This window comes from Bemisia tabaci, chromosome 3, assembly GCF_918797505.1.
Source record: "Bemisia tabaci chromosome 3, PGI_BMITA_v3".
Classification (NCBI taxonomy): domain Eukaryota; kingdom Metazoa; phylum Arthropoda; class Insecta; order Hemiptera; family Aleyrodidae; genus Bemisia; species Bemisia tabaci.
The window spans coordinates 45705303-45720484 of NC_092795.1; the positions used below are offsets into that span (position 1 = coordinate 45705303).

The 15182-nt window shown below is 40.2% G+C and overlaps 1 protein-coding gene and 2 long non-coding RNA genes across 3 annotated transcripts in view; 1 reads left to right on the forward strand and 2 right to left on the reverse strand.

Moving 5' to 3' along the window:
• The first annotated feature begins 2628 nt into the window (after positions 1-2628).
• Mtp (microsomal triacylglycerol transfer protein) overlaps positions 2629-15182 on the forward strand; it is a 37057-nt gene continuing 24503 nt past the window's right edge. The window contains exons 1-2 of the mRNA XM_019041665.2: positions 2629-2760; positions 10154-10177. Coding sequence (XP_018897210.2) covers positions 2712-2760; positions 10154-10177 — 73 coding nt within the window. The 5' untranslated portion in view covers positions 2629-2711. The remainder of the gene's footprint in view (positions 2761-10153; positions 10178-15182) is intronic.
• Positions 5426-8786, reverse strand: LOC140224271 (uncharacterized). Its single transcript, XR_011899570.1, has 2 exons — positions 7863-8786; positions 5426-5833 (listed from the first exon to the last, which is right to left on the reverse strand). It is a non-coding gene; the product is annotated as an uncharacterized lncRNA (long non-coding RNA).
• LOC140224272 (uncharacterized) lies at positions 10184-14263 on the reverse strand. The gene is made up of 3 exons (XR_011899572.1): positions 13781-14263; positions 11222-11459; positions 10184-10967 (listed from the first exon to the last, which is right to left on the reverse strand). It is a non-coding gene; the product is annotated as an uncharacterized lncRNA (long non-coding RNA).

A 15182-nucleotide genomic window follows, 5' to 3' on the forward strand; every position in this document is an offset into this window, starting at 1 on the left:
CCTCTGAAGCTTTTTCTCGCACTGACGTCCTAAGGAAGAACGCCGTGTGAGCCTTTAGGCGTGGCCAAAATTCCTTCAAGAAATCACCAATTTTCGGGAGAATTTATAAATAATTTTCCTCTGATTTTTCAGAAAATTTTGCTCGTAATTTGGGCTAAATAAGTTTCTGAAAATTTCAATGAAAAATATGCTTAAGTTTCCTCCAAAATGATTATTTTCCTAGAGGCAGTTTGGCAACATTCGAATGCCCATACGGCGTGTTTTCTTAGCACGGCAGTGTACCTACTTCCCGAGTCTTGGCAAATTCCAGTGCACCTAGCTTAAGATTCTACTAGATCCTTTAAACAAACATGCAAAAAAAACATAGTAAAAAGAACCGGTAGGCAAAGCTAATTTTATTTCTGAATTTCTTCTTCAAGACGTATCATCTCAAAAGAAAGAAAAAAAAATGAAATGACGTGCAAAATGCAGAATTTTTAAGGCACCGAGTATAATCTACTTGCTTAAGTACTTTATCAACCTTTTGTAGATTACCTAACACTGCCGAATATCTGGCCTGCTACCTTTTTTCAGTCCTGTCATGGAAGTTTTGAGTATTCTTAAGCCCACCGAAATATTCTCGTGGAGGACAAGGGGTAATAAAGTTTACTTCAGTCCATCAGTAGTAGTTTACCTCATCGGTATTATAGGCAACGCTGAAATTCAGTTACGGCGTAGGGGAAACAAAAATTCGAATACTAATAATGCGATGAATACTACAATTTTCATTTCAACTCCCTGGATGCAACTATTCGGGCTCCATGGATGTCCGTGTTGCATACGCACGGGATTGAAGGCGTTTTGACTGCCCAGGCTCTGTCCACTTCACCCACGGTTTGGCGCTAACGGGGGGCTTTACTGCGAGGATCCAAATAGCAGTGCTGTCAATGCCTCGTTATCATACTTCAAAAATATCTTCTAACAATAAGCACGAAAATTTGCCAACAGGCATAGGTTCTTTTATGCTCCAGTTTTGACATCGCGATGTGCTGAGCATGATTAGTAGAGCAACTACTCATGCCCAAGAGATGTCCTCGAAGAAGAATACGTAAATAGAAAAACCCTGTCATTTTAGATCTTCGCAGTAAAATCCGTCGCACAATGAAGCAAGCCTTCCAGTGAGGCAATGCCTGAAATTTTCGACTAAAACTGCAAATTTTGATGTTAATTTCTCATTGTAATTGTATTGGACATTCCTTGAAGGAAATTTTACGAAATACTCATTAAAACCACTTCTAAAACCTCTCCCTTCCGAATTAACATCAATATGAGATCAATGTTCCCTTATTTTGTTCCAATCCTCTCATTAAATCGTTCCACCAAAGGCTGCGGCGGTCAAAACGTCAGAAGTCAAAACGCCTTAATTATCGTGTGTATGCAACATGGACATCCATGGAGCTCGATTACTTGCATCCAGGCGTTATAATAAAATTCGTCGCATGCTGTTCTAACCAAAGCTTTGATTGTTTCTCAAACATCTTAGTTTATGCCAGCGTTGCCTATTGTATCGATTATAAGTAAACCATTACTGATTTTTATCGCGACATCGTCAATTTTACGAGGAATGCATTATTTAAATGTATTACTACGCTGCCGGCCCTCGAAATTGCAAAAATTAGGTAGCTGATCATGATTTTTAGAGTTATGATCAACCATGTTCAATGAGTCGTCCCTCGTTTGGACTTGTAATTTTTTTCCCCCCCTTTTGGGGAAACTTACTTTGACGTTAAATGTGAAGTTTTGAAAGAACAATCCTTATGAACTGAGTTTGGCGCAATGCGTGAAGTATTCGTGCAGTCTTGTAGGCGCTAGGCGTTTCACGTCGACTGCTGCTGACCGCGCTGTTATTGACGCAATGCGTGAAGTATTCCTACAGTCTTGTAGGCGCTTTGCGTTTCACGTCGAGCGGTGCTGAACGCACTGTGTTTGACGCAATGCGAAATTACCGTACTCTCAGGAAATGAGAGATTTTGTCGCCTTTTCTCGTTCGTATTTTTTTCTGAATCCGATTTGCTTTATACCTTCACTTAAAAAAATCGCAAAATTTGCCGCCCCCTAAATTTGCCGCCATGGGCCGCGGCCCATGTGGCCACCCCCTTAATCCGGCCCTACTTGAAGTTTTATCATGAGTTGATTTAAGCAAAAAATGGGACATTGTGGTCCGCTTTTCATACTTCGAATTCCGGATTCCGCTGGCCAGGTCGCACCGACCTACGTCACAGGGTAAACGAACCTCAAGATGCAAACACCTCCCTTTTTTTCACTATGGGGCCACCCTCTAGTTTGGCCCCATGGCCCCCGAAAAGTTGACAGCGAGGCCGGTCCTGGCATAACACCTGCTATTCCCGTGTGAGGTTTGGGCCAGTCGGGAGCAGCGCCACAGAGCGGTTCGAGCGCCAGGCGTGGAGCTCGTGTCTCCAATTTAACGGCTATCTCGTTGCCTTGCGTCGAGAATGCGCGGGAGATGCTCAGTCACATCCACGTCTGAGATCCACAATCAGGCCCCCGGTCCCGACTTGGACGCTCAGTCTGGTTCCGACGCGACGCGCGACGCCTAGATTGATACGTCTCGGCCGGGAGTTAAGTGCCGCGTCCCCCGCCAGCCCCCGCCCCCACCCCTCCGGAAACGTGTGATTAGTCCGTGCCGGTCCCCCAAGTCCCCCGGCCCCGAGATGGGCGCTCACTGGATATTCTGCCTCCTCTTCGTCTTCACCAAATTCGGTGAGTCTCGCCGTCAGCCCCGAAACTTCTAGTTCACCGGCTTCGCGCTCTGAGATTCAATGCTTGGATGGAGCGTGTAGTGTAATTTGCCTCAGCTCTGGTTGAAGGTGATTCTACACCGGAAAAACGTATAGCGCGAGGTTTCGAGCAAATTTTGCCGGATTCGCGGTTGCAGGGAGTACCCGGAAAATCGGGAAATGTCAGGGAATTTTAAAAAGTCAGGGAAAATTGGGAAATGTCAGGAATGATGGGGCCCCGAAACGCGTCCCAACTAATTGAATATAGCGCAAGTGAGTTCGCGAGTTTTATCACCTTTTTTATAAAATTTTCTTGTGACTGTCCTCTACAAAAGTTTCTATAAAATGTCAGGGAAAACCGGGAAATGTCAGGGAAAATGACGAAAATATTGGGAAAATTTGTCAAATCACCTTTATTTGCTCTCTAGAATGGGTTCAAGGGTTTGAACATTTTGCCCAAAAACTATTTTCAATTATGTCTTCTAAACCACTTATCATATCTTCACTTGTCAGGGAATTTCACCAAAATGTGTCAAGGAAATGTCAGGGAATTTCATTTTCTAAATTCTTTGGCAGCCCTGTGATCACTAGTCTTCTCTTGAGAATAACAACTCGTGGTTGCCCGGGCGAGGAAACGTAACTCCATTCCAAGGGTGCAAAATTGCGATTGAGAAAATTTAATTTTTACAAGAATTTACCCGTGAAATTGTTGTCAAAAATTTTTCTGATTCTTGCATGGGATCAGAAAATAAATTGGTGCGATTTTCACTGAGAAATGTTCAAGATCCTCCTAGTAAAGTTGCAATTTTCTAGAGGAAATTTGGCAACACGTTTCTTCATGAGGGGAACGACAAACTGTTCCATTTTGAAGTGAAATTTAGGGGTACCAGATCAGTGAAAAAGTATTTTGAACGTTTTGAACCAAAACTCAAGCCCCCCACACCGGAAAACCCCCACACCGGAAGTAAACAAATGTCCAGATTTTGCACATTTGGCCGAAAGACTGGTTCCACCTTAAATGTTTCGTGAAAAACTGATTTATCATGCCAAAAACTTTTTTCGAGATTAGCTTTGCGGCGTGATTGATCAGCTCTCTGCCGAAAAAATAATGGAAAACCAGTATTTTAGCAAGATTTATTTCGGATTCTCGATATTTGTATCGAGATTTGAAAAAATGTTTCTAATCATGACCAAGATTCAACAAACGATATTTTCTGCTTACAGAACGGCCAAGCCGCGGTCAACGTTCCCATGCGCTCTAAACAAAATGTCTCACTCGTTCACAGATGACCCTTGTGTGAGGTTATCTCATTTTTCTATACAGATTTCAAGGGCAATACTCGATTGAACGTGTTTTATGTCTTCGTTTAAATATTTTTTAAATGTCATGGTATGATCCGTAACGAGGGTGTTGGTAACTGATAACGCCGTGAAAAACTGTCAGGCTTTAAATTTCTAAGAAGGGTTTCGATCCGTGCTTCCCCAATTTTGAGCTCTTCTACAGACGGTGCACGCTGCAGACGTGTATTTCAGAAACGACTTTTGTTCCATCAGCATTCCTACAGAAGCGAGTGCTTTTACAAATGGCCCACAATTGTTCTGCCGTGCTAAGGAAAAACGCTGTAAGAACATTCCGACGGTGAAACTACCAAACCACGTATCTCGGTTTGCGACGTCGCAGACTTCCTGTCACACTTTATTTTTTAAATGAAAAACTACTTAACGTCCAGTCTTGAAAATTTCTGTGATTTTTCCTCTTCGTGCGGAGAAAATTCTGTGAAAATTTCAAGGAATGATATTGATTTGGTCTACTTCAAAAAAATAAAATGTGAGCGTAGATTTTTAAACACCGCAAACGAGATACGTGGTTTGGTAGTTTCACCGTCGATTCGTGAGTTTCCAAATTCCTCCGAATAAAACCTGTATTTTTGAGGCAAGTTCCGCATGTTTTCCCTTGAAATTTTCAGATATTTTACATTAAATCATGAGCAAAATTGACTGAAAAATTCGAAAAAAAAATTCACAATTTTCTCAGTCCATGCGGTTTTTCTTGAAGGAAATATGGCAACGTCTAAAGGCTCATACGGCGTTCCTCCTTAGCACGGCATAGTATTCGTGCCTTACTGCAAGATACAATCCAGTTTTTCCGTGGACATCTGACGACCCAAAACTATACAGCTCTCGGTATTTACATGTCGGGGAACAGTCAAACTTTTATCGACGATTTTAAATCGAGAAGTTGCGTTTGTACTTGCAATGAACTCGCCAGTTGAATGTTTGCATTATCTGGTTTCTCGTGGGAACGAGAGGGGCGATCTCTCGGGAACATCAACATTAGTAACCCGGGAAATGTTAAATGATGCGAGAGTGCATAGCGCACCACGTCCGGAATTTTCCCGCTCATGAGGAAATTAGCGCAAGATCTCATCAAGAGACAGCCACGTAGAAACTGGGATGAGAGTGAACGTAATAAATGGCAGAGCGGAGGTTCGGAATTCTGGAAATAGGACTCTTTCGCGTGTCACGGAATCGTGTTTTGATGGTCACAGCTCGCAGGCAATTAGCAATCACCTCGTAAGCCACTATTTATATGAGGGAAATTACAATATAAAAATAAATACATTTTATCGCCAAATTTGGCTAGCCAAGCTGTATAAAACATGGTAATTTATTAAAACAAATAGAGCTACAAGCCAAAATAAACAAGTAATATTTAAAACTACATATAGATGAGAATAAAAATGAAGTAAACAAATGAGATTACTACTAAGATGCCTTCATCTGGAATGGGCAATTTCGCCCTGTAAAACATGGTAGTAACTGGTACACTCTGGAAACCGTGTGGCGAAATCTGTGTTCGAACAGGCAGCTAAACTAACTACGCGACAAAGCGTAGAGTATCACATAAACATGAAGGCACTCCGGGTTGAGATCGTGCTTTCAAAGCTCATCACCAATGAAACATTCATTATGCCTGACGATTGATCGAACAACACAAACATCAACAATCAAAACAGCATGTAAGCCTACGAATTTCCGACGATTGTTAGCACTGCCTGCGACACACATAAAAAAAAACACTGCGAATGACCAGGCCATCTATTGGTCAGGAAGCTTAGGAGGTCCAGAGAAAACGCGTACCCTGGTAAAAATTGGCAGTAGAATCTGTGTTTCAAAATACCATAGACCTACAGCCGGCTGTAAGATTTCCAATAGCTTCTATAGCCGGCTACACCATTTCTTTTAGCCTTTTATAGCCGATGGCGATTAAGCAACAGCCAGGCGACATAGTGTATGCTAAACGTTACTAATTACGGATGCTAGGACTTGGTGAGTTTTTGGAATACTGCTCTCTTTTTGGGCCGTAGTATCTTGATTTATTTTGCGAGGAAAGCTCCGTACTTTTGATGGATGCCTGCCATTACTAATATATTAGAGCGCCTTCAGTTTCGTATGATACTGTGCAATACCTCTGGTGTGAAATAGTTGCTTCAAGCGCCGTGGCAGGCGGGCAGCCAGCGCGAAACACGCATTGGCGCCTACAAACCTAACAGGGATACTTCACGCGTTGCGCAATGCGTGAAGTATCCCTGTTAGGTTTGTAGGCGCCAGTGCGTCGCCGCTCCACTTTGTGTTAGGCTCTAATATTTAATCTGGCGGAGTCAGCGTTATTCAACTCATGATTTTGAAATGTTTGCACATCCTGTATGGATTATTCTTATTTTAATTGATGAAAAAAAATATGTAAATATTAAGGTAGTTCCGTATCAAACTTATATAGCCCGGCTGCATAATTTTTCATCGCTTCCTATAGCCCGGCCGTATGATTTTCTCCGCATTCTACAGCCAGCTATATGATTTTCTGTAGGCTTCCTTAGCCGGCAACAAGAATTCCTATGGTATTTTGAAACGCAGCTCTTATCGCCAATTTTTACCAGGGTAATTTTTTGTGAGATCCGATTGAACGGAAAAAGTGTATCGCCAAACATGCACGTGATCCGCAATTTTTCGGATTCTATGTGGTTTTTCAAGCAAAATTTATGAGTGCTTCATTTTAGGCTGTGAAAATGATAACAATCCGTCCTCTTGTTTGATCGATGAATTATCCATTATCATTGAGCCTCAGTAAACCACTTGAAAACTCCTCAATTTTTCCTTGAGATGCGAGGTACTTAATTTTTTTTCTTTTCTTTTCTTTTCCAAAGTTTGGATAAAGCGCGCAACCTTTTCGGGAAGAAATAGCGGCATTTTTAAGGGCAGACCTCCCTTACTTCGTTTCTTTGAGGTCGTTTTATAGAACTTTAGTCTACCTCAATGGCTGCAAATTCTCGCACGCCTATGATTAAAGACTAGACACCGCCACACCGCTGATTAACCCTTAATTGAATTGAATACAGTCAAGTCCAACTAAAGGGCCAATTACGAAACTATCATATGGTTTTATTTAGATGCGCCTTTGCACATAGGGGGAGGGAGATCAGCGGCTGCTCCCTCCGGAAGGAATGACGGGAAATTCCAAGAAACGTGTGATAAGAAGGTTTTAAATATTTTATTCTCTAAAATGGAAATTCAAATCTGAAGTTAGCGGACTACCTACGCAGCTGATTTGAAGTCTGACTGTTTCTCTCGAACCTCACAACAAATCCGTTGTTTAGTAAGCCTTAAAATGTCATTAGTAAATTATGAAATTTTGCAACGACTGCAAAGTTAGATTATATTATTATTATGATGTATAAATTTCAATGGCCATTGGCTTTTTCACTCGACCCGCGTTTATTTTTTTTTTTTTTTTCGGAAGTAGACAATTACCCATAACTGTCAGGAATAAACAAGAAATATCGCCATTCTCTTCGAATCTTTAAATTCTCAATCAACTGTGCGCCTATCCTACTCCCGCGTCCCAACTTTTATGCTAATCTTTCCAAGCTCTTGTTGCGCCGCTGTCGAATTTGTCAGAAATGTTTAATTCAATGTCATGCGTTTGTTGCTTACACTCCATTGATTTTTCAACTTAACAGGAAGTAAAATTTTAATCACTGACAAATCACTGACGTTATGGTTGTTGACAAATTGAGCGTTACGTACCTTCATGGCATGAAAGAAGCTTTTTCAGCTTCCAATCAGATCCAAAACGGCTAGTATTTTCAGAAACACCCTAAATTAGAGAACGTCTGCGCATATGATGCGATAATTTGGCGTAATATTTTTTCGCTGTATCAGTGACCCTACCAACACTGCCGTGCTAAGGAAAAACCCCGTATAAACCTTCATGCGTTGCCAAATTTCCATTCATAAAATAGGAATTTTCTGGTAAACTTATGAGTATTTTGCTTCCAATTTTTTCAGATAATGTTTGCAATTTTACCGTAAGTTTTAGAAAAGTTCAAGGAAAATTATTCATAACTACCCTCAAAAATAAGCATTTTATTGAGAGAAATTTGGCAACTCTCGAATGTTCATACGGCGCTCTTCCTTAGCACGGCTGAGTAGTGTGGAATGAACGGAGTCACGCCGCGGAAAAAGCTGTACATTTACTGAAATTCCGCTGATGTAACTTTCGTTATCGCTGGCGTTTACCTTATCAAGCAAAACGGTATGATGTAATGTTCCAAAGTTTTACCATGACAATAAAATCAGTTCAACCGAAGAATCTACGTGTCGCAGGCAAATAGTAAAATCCGGCATTTTGTCAAATGCCTAGGCAAATAGTAAAATATTCTAACGTAGATTGAAATTCTGATTTTTTTCCTAATTTTAGATAAAATAATTAATTGCTCTTGTAAGAAAAAATTCTCGGTAAAAATGTGCATCACACAATTGTATTCTAAACGATTTTTAGCTCCTGAACAGACACTCATCTCGAAATTTTTAGCATGTCATAAAATATAGAATTTTGAGAATGAGAATATTTAAAAATATGAGAAGGAATTGAAAAGGTAGGGACAAAAGAGTTCGTAGGTTTGATGAGTTATTTTTCCAAAAATATTGAAAACTCTAGAGGTCTTTGCCATAAATTCACAAAATTGTGTAAACCGTCAAAATTTAACTATCTGCCTCGGCATTTGACAAAATGCCTAATTTTACTATTTGCCTCCGACATATGCACCGAGTTCTTTTTAGTGAAAATCGACTGACCTACGCTGCTGTGTTGACCAAGAACGCCGTATGAGCCATCTCACGTTGACAAATTTCCTTCGAAAAATCACGGATTTTTAGAAGAATTTATGAATATTTCTTCTCCGATTTTTAGAGGAAGTTTTTCCTGATTGTATCTAAAAAGTATGAATGAAAAGTAATGTAAAGTGTAAAGTTTGAATTGGAAGAAAAATATTTACGCACTTTCCGAAAATTCGTGATTTACCAAAAGAAATTTGGCAACGCCTGAAGGTTCATACGGCGTTTTTCTTTAGTACGGCAGAGGTATAGGCTGTCGTGTTACGGAGGAAATCTGTAAGTGCATTTCTGTATAAGACATAGGTAGCGCATGCTCTTATGTGTCGGGAGGCTCATCTCAGACTCCTCCTATGGCTTTTTTCTGTAACGTGGCAGGAGGTAGGTGTGACGTCACGGCAGTGAATGAACCGTGGTTACTTCTAGGCACGTGCTGCAAGGGTGCGATGCCCTGCGCATGCTCGTTTTTGTACATTACTTTCCTAATTAATGAGTGATTTCAAGCGAGGAGAAGTAAATTGTAGCGACGAAAAAATAATGTTTCCAACAGTTCGTATAATGCTCCAAAAATTAGACTTTCTTCCTCAATTTGTCGTTTCTCTAACGAAGCAACGTAACTCCATTTCAATGTTGCTGACTTTCCCCTCACACATTGCTCTTTTACGAGGAAAATCTTGGGCATTTCTTACTGAAAATTTCACTGATCCCTGGTGATCTCATGCAAAAATCAAGACAATTTTGGCAACAATTGCCCAGGTACATCCTTTTGAAAAATCGTATCGTTTGCGTCAATGTTGCAACCTTGGAATTGAGTCACATTCCCTCGTACGGTAAACGACAAAATATGGCTTTTTGAAAGTATGGGAGCTCCGAAAGTCTATAGTGGGAGAAATCGAGTTTTCAGAAAGTTATTTACCTCAGGCTTATACATTTATTGTGACTGCTGTCATACATCAGCATGCTAATACATTTTTATTTATTTTTCGAGTGGTTTTATATTTGAAATAGTCGGTTTTTTATCCACAATATTTATTAAAAAAACATAATCATTAAACCTTTTAGATAAAAGCAGGAGATAGTTCAAGAACCTGTGAACAAACCCCAAAATAGAAGGTACCGTTTCACTAAACTATATAATTCTTGAAGATATTCTGACGTATAGTTATTACATGCAAATCTAATTTTATCTTTTTTCTTTCTTCCAGGATTTTATTGTCAGATGGCGCCTGGTGAGTACGCATTTCATTTTGTTATTGTATCTTTATATTCTACACCTGATTTTTACTTCGTGTATATTTTACCCCCAGCCTCGATTATTCATGGGAAAATTGTATTGATTCATATTTCGGATCGACATTAAATGGGATGAAACATCGGTTTAATATGAAATATAAATAATGGCTGATCATTTTGTATTTAGCCAATGCAAAAGGCAAACATTCTTCTGATTTTACTGAGGAGTAATTTTTCTAACCATGCTTTGTGCATCATGAAATTTTGACAATGTATCCTGACCCTCTTCACCGGCCTATTGTTTTGTCGCGTGACAAAAGTCATGTAGACCTCTCTCATTTTCGCATCAGGGAAAGCATCCTAGGAGAGCCGCCAAATATCATTGCAACCAACAAGGTCGAGAGAATCTAGATTCTGATGAAAATCAACGCAGTTCCCTCGCTCATTTATGATTTTTCATAGCCTCGATCCTTTTAAAGACTGCACTGTTGAAAATTAATACGTCTAGTTGAACAGCTAGGACGTCTTGCTAACAGTTGGGAACGTGAATCCAAAGGCCTTGTTTCATCTAAGTTTACGGAACAATATGCAAGTTCGAATAGATAACTACTCGCTTTCCATGATAAGTGTATTGCCTATGCTGTTAAATTGAAGGCGAATCTCACGTGGACGACATCTGTCTATAGGTGTTTGCACTATCCAATGGTTCCACCCAAGAATTTATAGAGCAAGATAGGTAGACGGCTTGTATGGGCACTGAACTTGCAGATGAAATTTTGATTTAATCTGTAATTTGAATATTGAAGCATATGAATTCCTCGGCACCAGGATGATAATTTATAAATTGCTTGAATTGTACACATTTTCATAGAACCGTTTTTTGGTGAATTGCGGAATTTCCCTGCGGATGTATTTACTTGCTTTCCGCGGGACAAGAAAACTCTTTGAATTAGTAGTACAGTGATCGTAGTTTGGCACATACGACGTGCCTATTTGAATCGTTCGTCAGTATGACCGTAACTGATGACGTATTTTCTTACCTAAGAGTTGTCTAGCCACGCCTGTGACATATTTTATGGCAATTCTTTGTCTCTGCAGACGGTAGACTGTTTATTACAGTCGGTTTTTTATGTTGAGGCTGATTGAATTGAGACGCGGACTGCGTAAAAGGACCATCTTTTGCGTTGGCTTGTTTGCGAAAGCATCGTATTTCTCCTCGTCACTTGTCATCGTTAAGCAAATATTCCAGAAGTACACCGTCAAAGAATTTTCACCCACCTATCAAAAAATATGTCAATAGCTTACAATTACATCGTTGTTGCATTCGATTTACCCAACAAATCGATAACCGTATAGTGCGAAATCACGTATCTCCATCGTGGTGTTTCCTAATTTCTGCTTTTATAATTTATTTTTCGAAGAGAAACGAGTCAATCGCATAGCTTGAAATTTTAACAGTATTTTCTATTCACAGAGAAGGGAAATCAAGAAATGTTTCAAGAAATTCCGTCGACTTGTTTCTCAAAGGAGAAATAAGGTAGTTATGATGATGACCCTGGTAAAAATTGGCGATAAGAGCTGCGTTTTAAAATACCACAGGAATTCTTACAGCCGGCTACAGAAGGCTACAGAAAATTATATAGCTGGCCGTAGAATGCGGAGAAAATCATACGACCGGGCTATATGAAGCGATAAAAAATTATGCAGCCAGGCTACAGTTCCTATCACCGGGCTTTACACATTATCGCCTGGCTGTTGCTTTTTCGCCATCGATTATAAAAGGCTATGAGAAATTGTGTAGAAATTCGTGTGCTTTGGAAATCATTAAGGTTAATACGGAACCACCTTAATATTTACAAAACACACATTATATTTTCCTTTAATACCTATTTTTTTTTCATCAATTAAAATGAGAACAATCCATACAGGATGTGCAAACATTTCAAAATCATGAGTTGAATAACGCTGACTCCGCCAGATTAAGTATTAGAGCCTAACACAAAGCGGAGCGGCGACGCACTGGCGCCTACAAACCTATCAGGGATACTTCACGCATTGCGCAACGCGTGAAGTATCCCTGTTAGGTTTGTAGGCGCCAAAGCGAGCATCGCGCTAGCTGCCCGCCTGCCGCGCCGCAGCGTGCCACGGCGCTTGAAGCAACTGTTTCACACCAGAGGTATTGCACAGTATCATACGAAACTAAAGGCGCTCTAATATATTAGGAATGGCAGGCATCCATCAAAAGTACGGAGCTTTCCTCGCAAAATAAATCAAGATACTACGGCCCAAAAAGCCCAAAAACTCACGAAGTCCTAGCATCCGTAATTAGTAACGTACTTACCATAGGTACACTTTATCGCCTGGCTGTGAGTTGCTTAATCGCCATCGGCTATAAAAGGCTATGAGAAATTGTGTTGCCAGCTATAGAAGCTATTGGAAATCTTACAGCCGGTTGTAGGTCCATGGTATTTTGGAACACAGATTCTACTGCCAATTTTTACCAGGGGAGAATTCTGCAACGTCGCAAATGGAGATACGTGGTATCGCATACCGTAGGCTCTAAAATCTAGGTGCCGTTTATTCGTACGTAACTCTTGAAATCGAATTTTCAAGGATTAACAGCGGATTAAAATACGTTTACGGAAAAGGTAACCTAATAATTCATCAGTAGTTCAGTTCCTGGGTAGTAGGATGTGAAAATTATTTATTAAGTAGGAAATGAATAATTTCGAATTATGTCCCAGATTTTTGTATTTTAATTGATAAAGTTATGAATTTTCTCATTTGGACGTATTTATGCTAAATGGAACTATGTGCAAGTGGAAAGATGGGGTATGCTCGTTAGTAATCATGCGATAAGATTGATCACTGGTAAAAAAAACCTCTTGGTTCAAGAGTGCAGTTTCTTGTCGCCGGATTTAAGAGTCTGGACTCTTGTTTCAAGCGGATTTTGAATTGGATCAATACAAAATCCGCTTGAAACAAGAGTTCAAGACTCTTAAATCCGGCGACAAGAAACTGCACTCTTAAGTCAATGCACCGCGGCATTGGTCCAAGAGGTTTTTTTTTACTAGTGAATGGGAAATATAAAGCGCCAGTGACGTCAGCGGCAACGACGAGAGAAACGACGATCGGGAAGGCGGTCTTTATAAATATGTCCATTTAAACAAAGCAAATGTTCATTTGTCGTTAGAATTCATTCGCAAGATCTACTGGGCCGATCGTCATGATTTTTGCAACTATCGATAGGGAAGTCCCCAGATGAGCTCGTTCTATTTAGAGTAACTCCCGGGGGCCTGGAAAGGCGGCCTTAGAGGCGGCGTGGAGCGCCCTCTGGGGTACGTATAAGCGACCAGGGTGTGTTTTGATAATGTTAATCTATTGTGTGAATTGCAGAACGCTGATTTATCAAGAGCGCGAAGAAAGATAAACCATTTCGACCCCCTCGTGGCTTCATCGGGACATCCCTTCGCCCTTCGTAGCCATCGCGTATTGTCCCCACCGGGTCTCTTACCCTTCTTGATTACGTCATACCTCTGCGCTGTCGGATTTATACCGAAAAAAAAAAGATAGAAAAAAAATACTACGAAGCAAAATACCTTTTTCCCCGTTTTATGCGGAGAAAAACTTCGATTTCCACTGTCCCATTGGAAAACGCTGCATATACTTTCGGACGTTGCCAAATATTTCTAAATAAATAAACACATCCTTGTGAAAAGGCACTTATCTTTCTCCTTGAATTTCCGGTACACTAGATTAATTTTGACAGAACCTCTCTGGAAAGGCCAAAGAAATAATATTCACAAGTCATCTACACATCTGTAACGTAATATATCAGATGCAATACGGCAACTTTAAAATGTTGGTGCGGCGTCTTCCTAGTAGAACTCTTCTAATTAATTTCTATAATTTTCCTCAGGATTTAACCTGAAATTACTACCAGACAACACTGAAATAAGGCAAAAACTATACATGAAAAACGTCTTTCAGAGGGAGAAATTGAAATACTGCATAATATCAACCACTTTTATCTATACTGAAGACAGCAGTCGCACTATCATTAAAATTGTGTAGCGAACAGACTGATTAGTGAAGCAATTATTAGCAGTTCAAATCGCGATCGGTGAGGCTCTGCTAATCTCCCAAGATTAGATTGTTCCATCGCTTTGAATTTGAACCGTATTTTAAGAAGTATACTGGAAGTTGATCAGTTGGAGGAATAGTGGACCTTCACTCCGCAACCAGTCAGTGGATTTTCATATTTACCCACGATAATTGATTACACCGAGAGAGATCAAAGATTCCTGAATCTTAAACAACCGACCTAGGTCTATAAACAACCCTCGGATGAGAGATTCTTGGCCGGAATTCCGCGGAGCTGGCAACAGTGCGGCCTTGAGGTATCGGCCGTGGCCTCCGTTACTTCTTCACCTGAGCGCACAATGGGCCCGATCGGCGCAGTTTCCGTACAACATGGGTTTATTTGCTCGTGATTTGAGTCTGCGTTGGGAGTCTAGGGCTCAAGTTTGTGAACCGCTAATAGGGTGTCTAGCATCAGTAAAAACCGTAAAATATCAGGAATTTTGGTCGATCAGGAACAAATCAGGAAAATCGGAAAAATCGGACGTTTTATCAGGAATTTTTCTTACGCGAATCTCCTCAGCGGAGAAAGTCTTACTGCTTTTTGCCTACCGTGCCAGGAGTCGAGAAAAATCAGGAAAATTTCAGGAATTTTCGAAATGAAAAAATCAGGATTTTTTTATAAAATATCAGGAAAAATCCGTAAAATGTCAGGATTTTTCAAAATTAAAAAATACTAGACACCCTGGCTAAGCTAAAATTTGATTTATTTATTTTAATTTTTGAGCTATCGAACTAGTAGTAGTATTATTCAGTAGATGTCCGTTCATCAGTCACCAGTTCGGTAAACAATTTTTTTTCCCTCCAATTCATCCGAATTGACATAACCAGGTATATTTCTGGCGATTTTCCCGGTTTTTA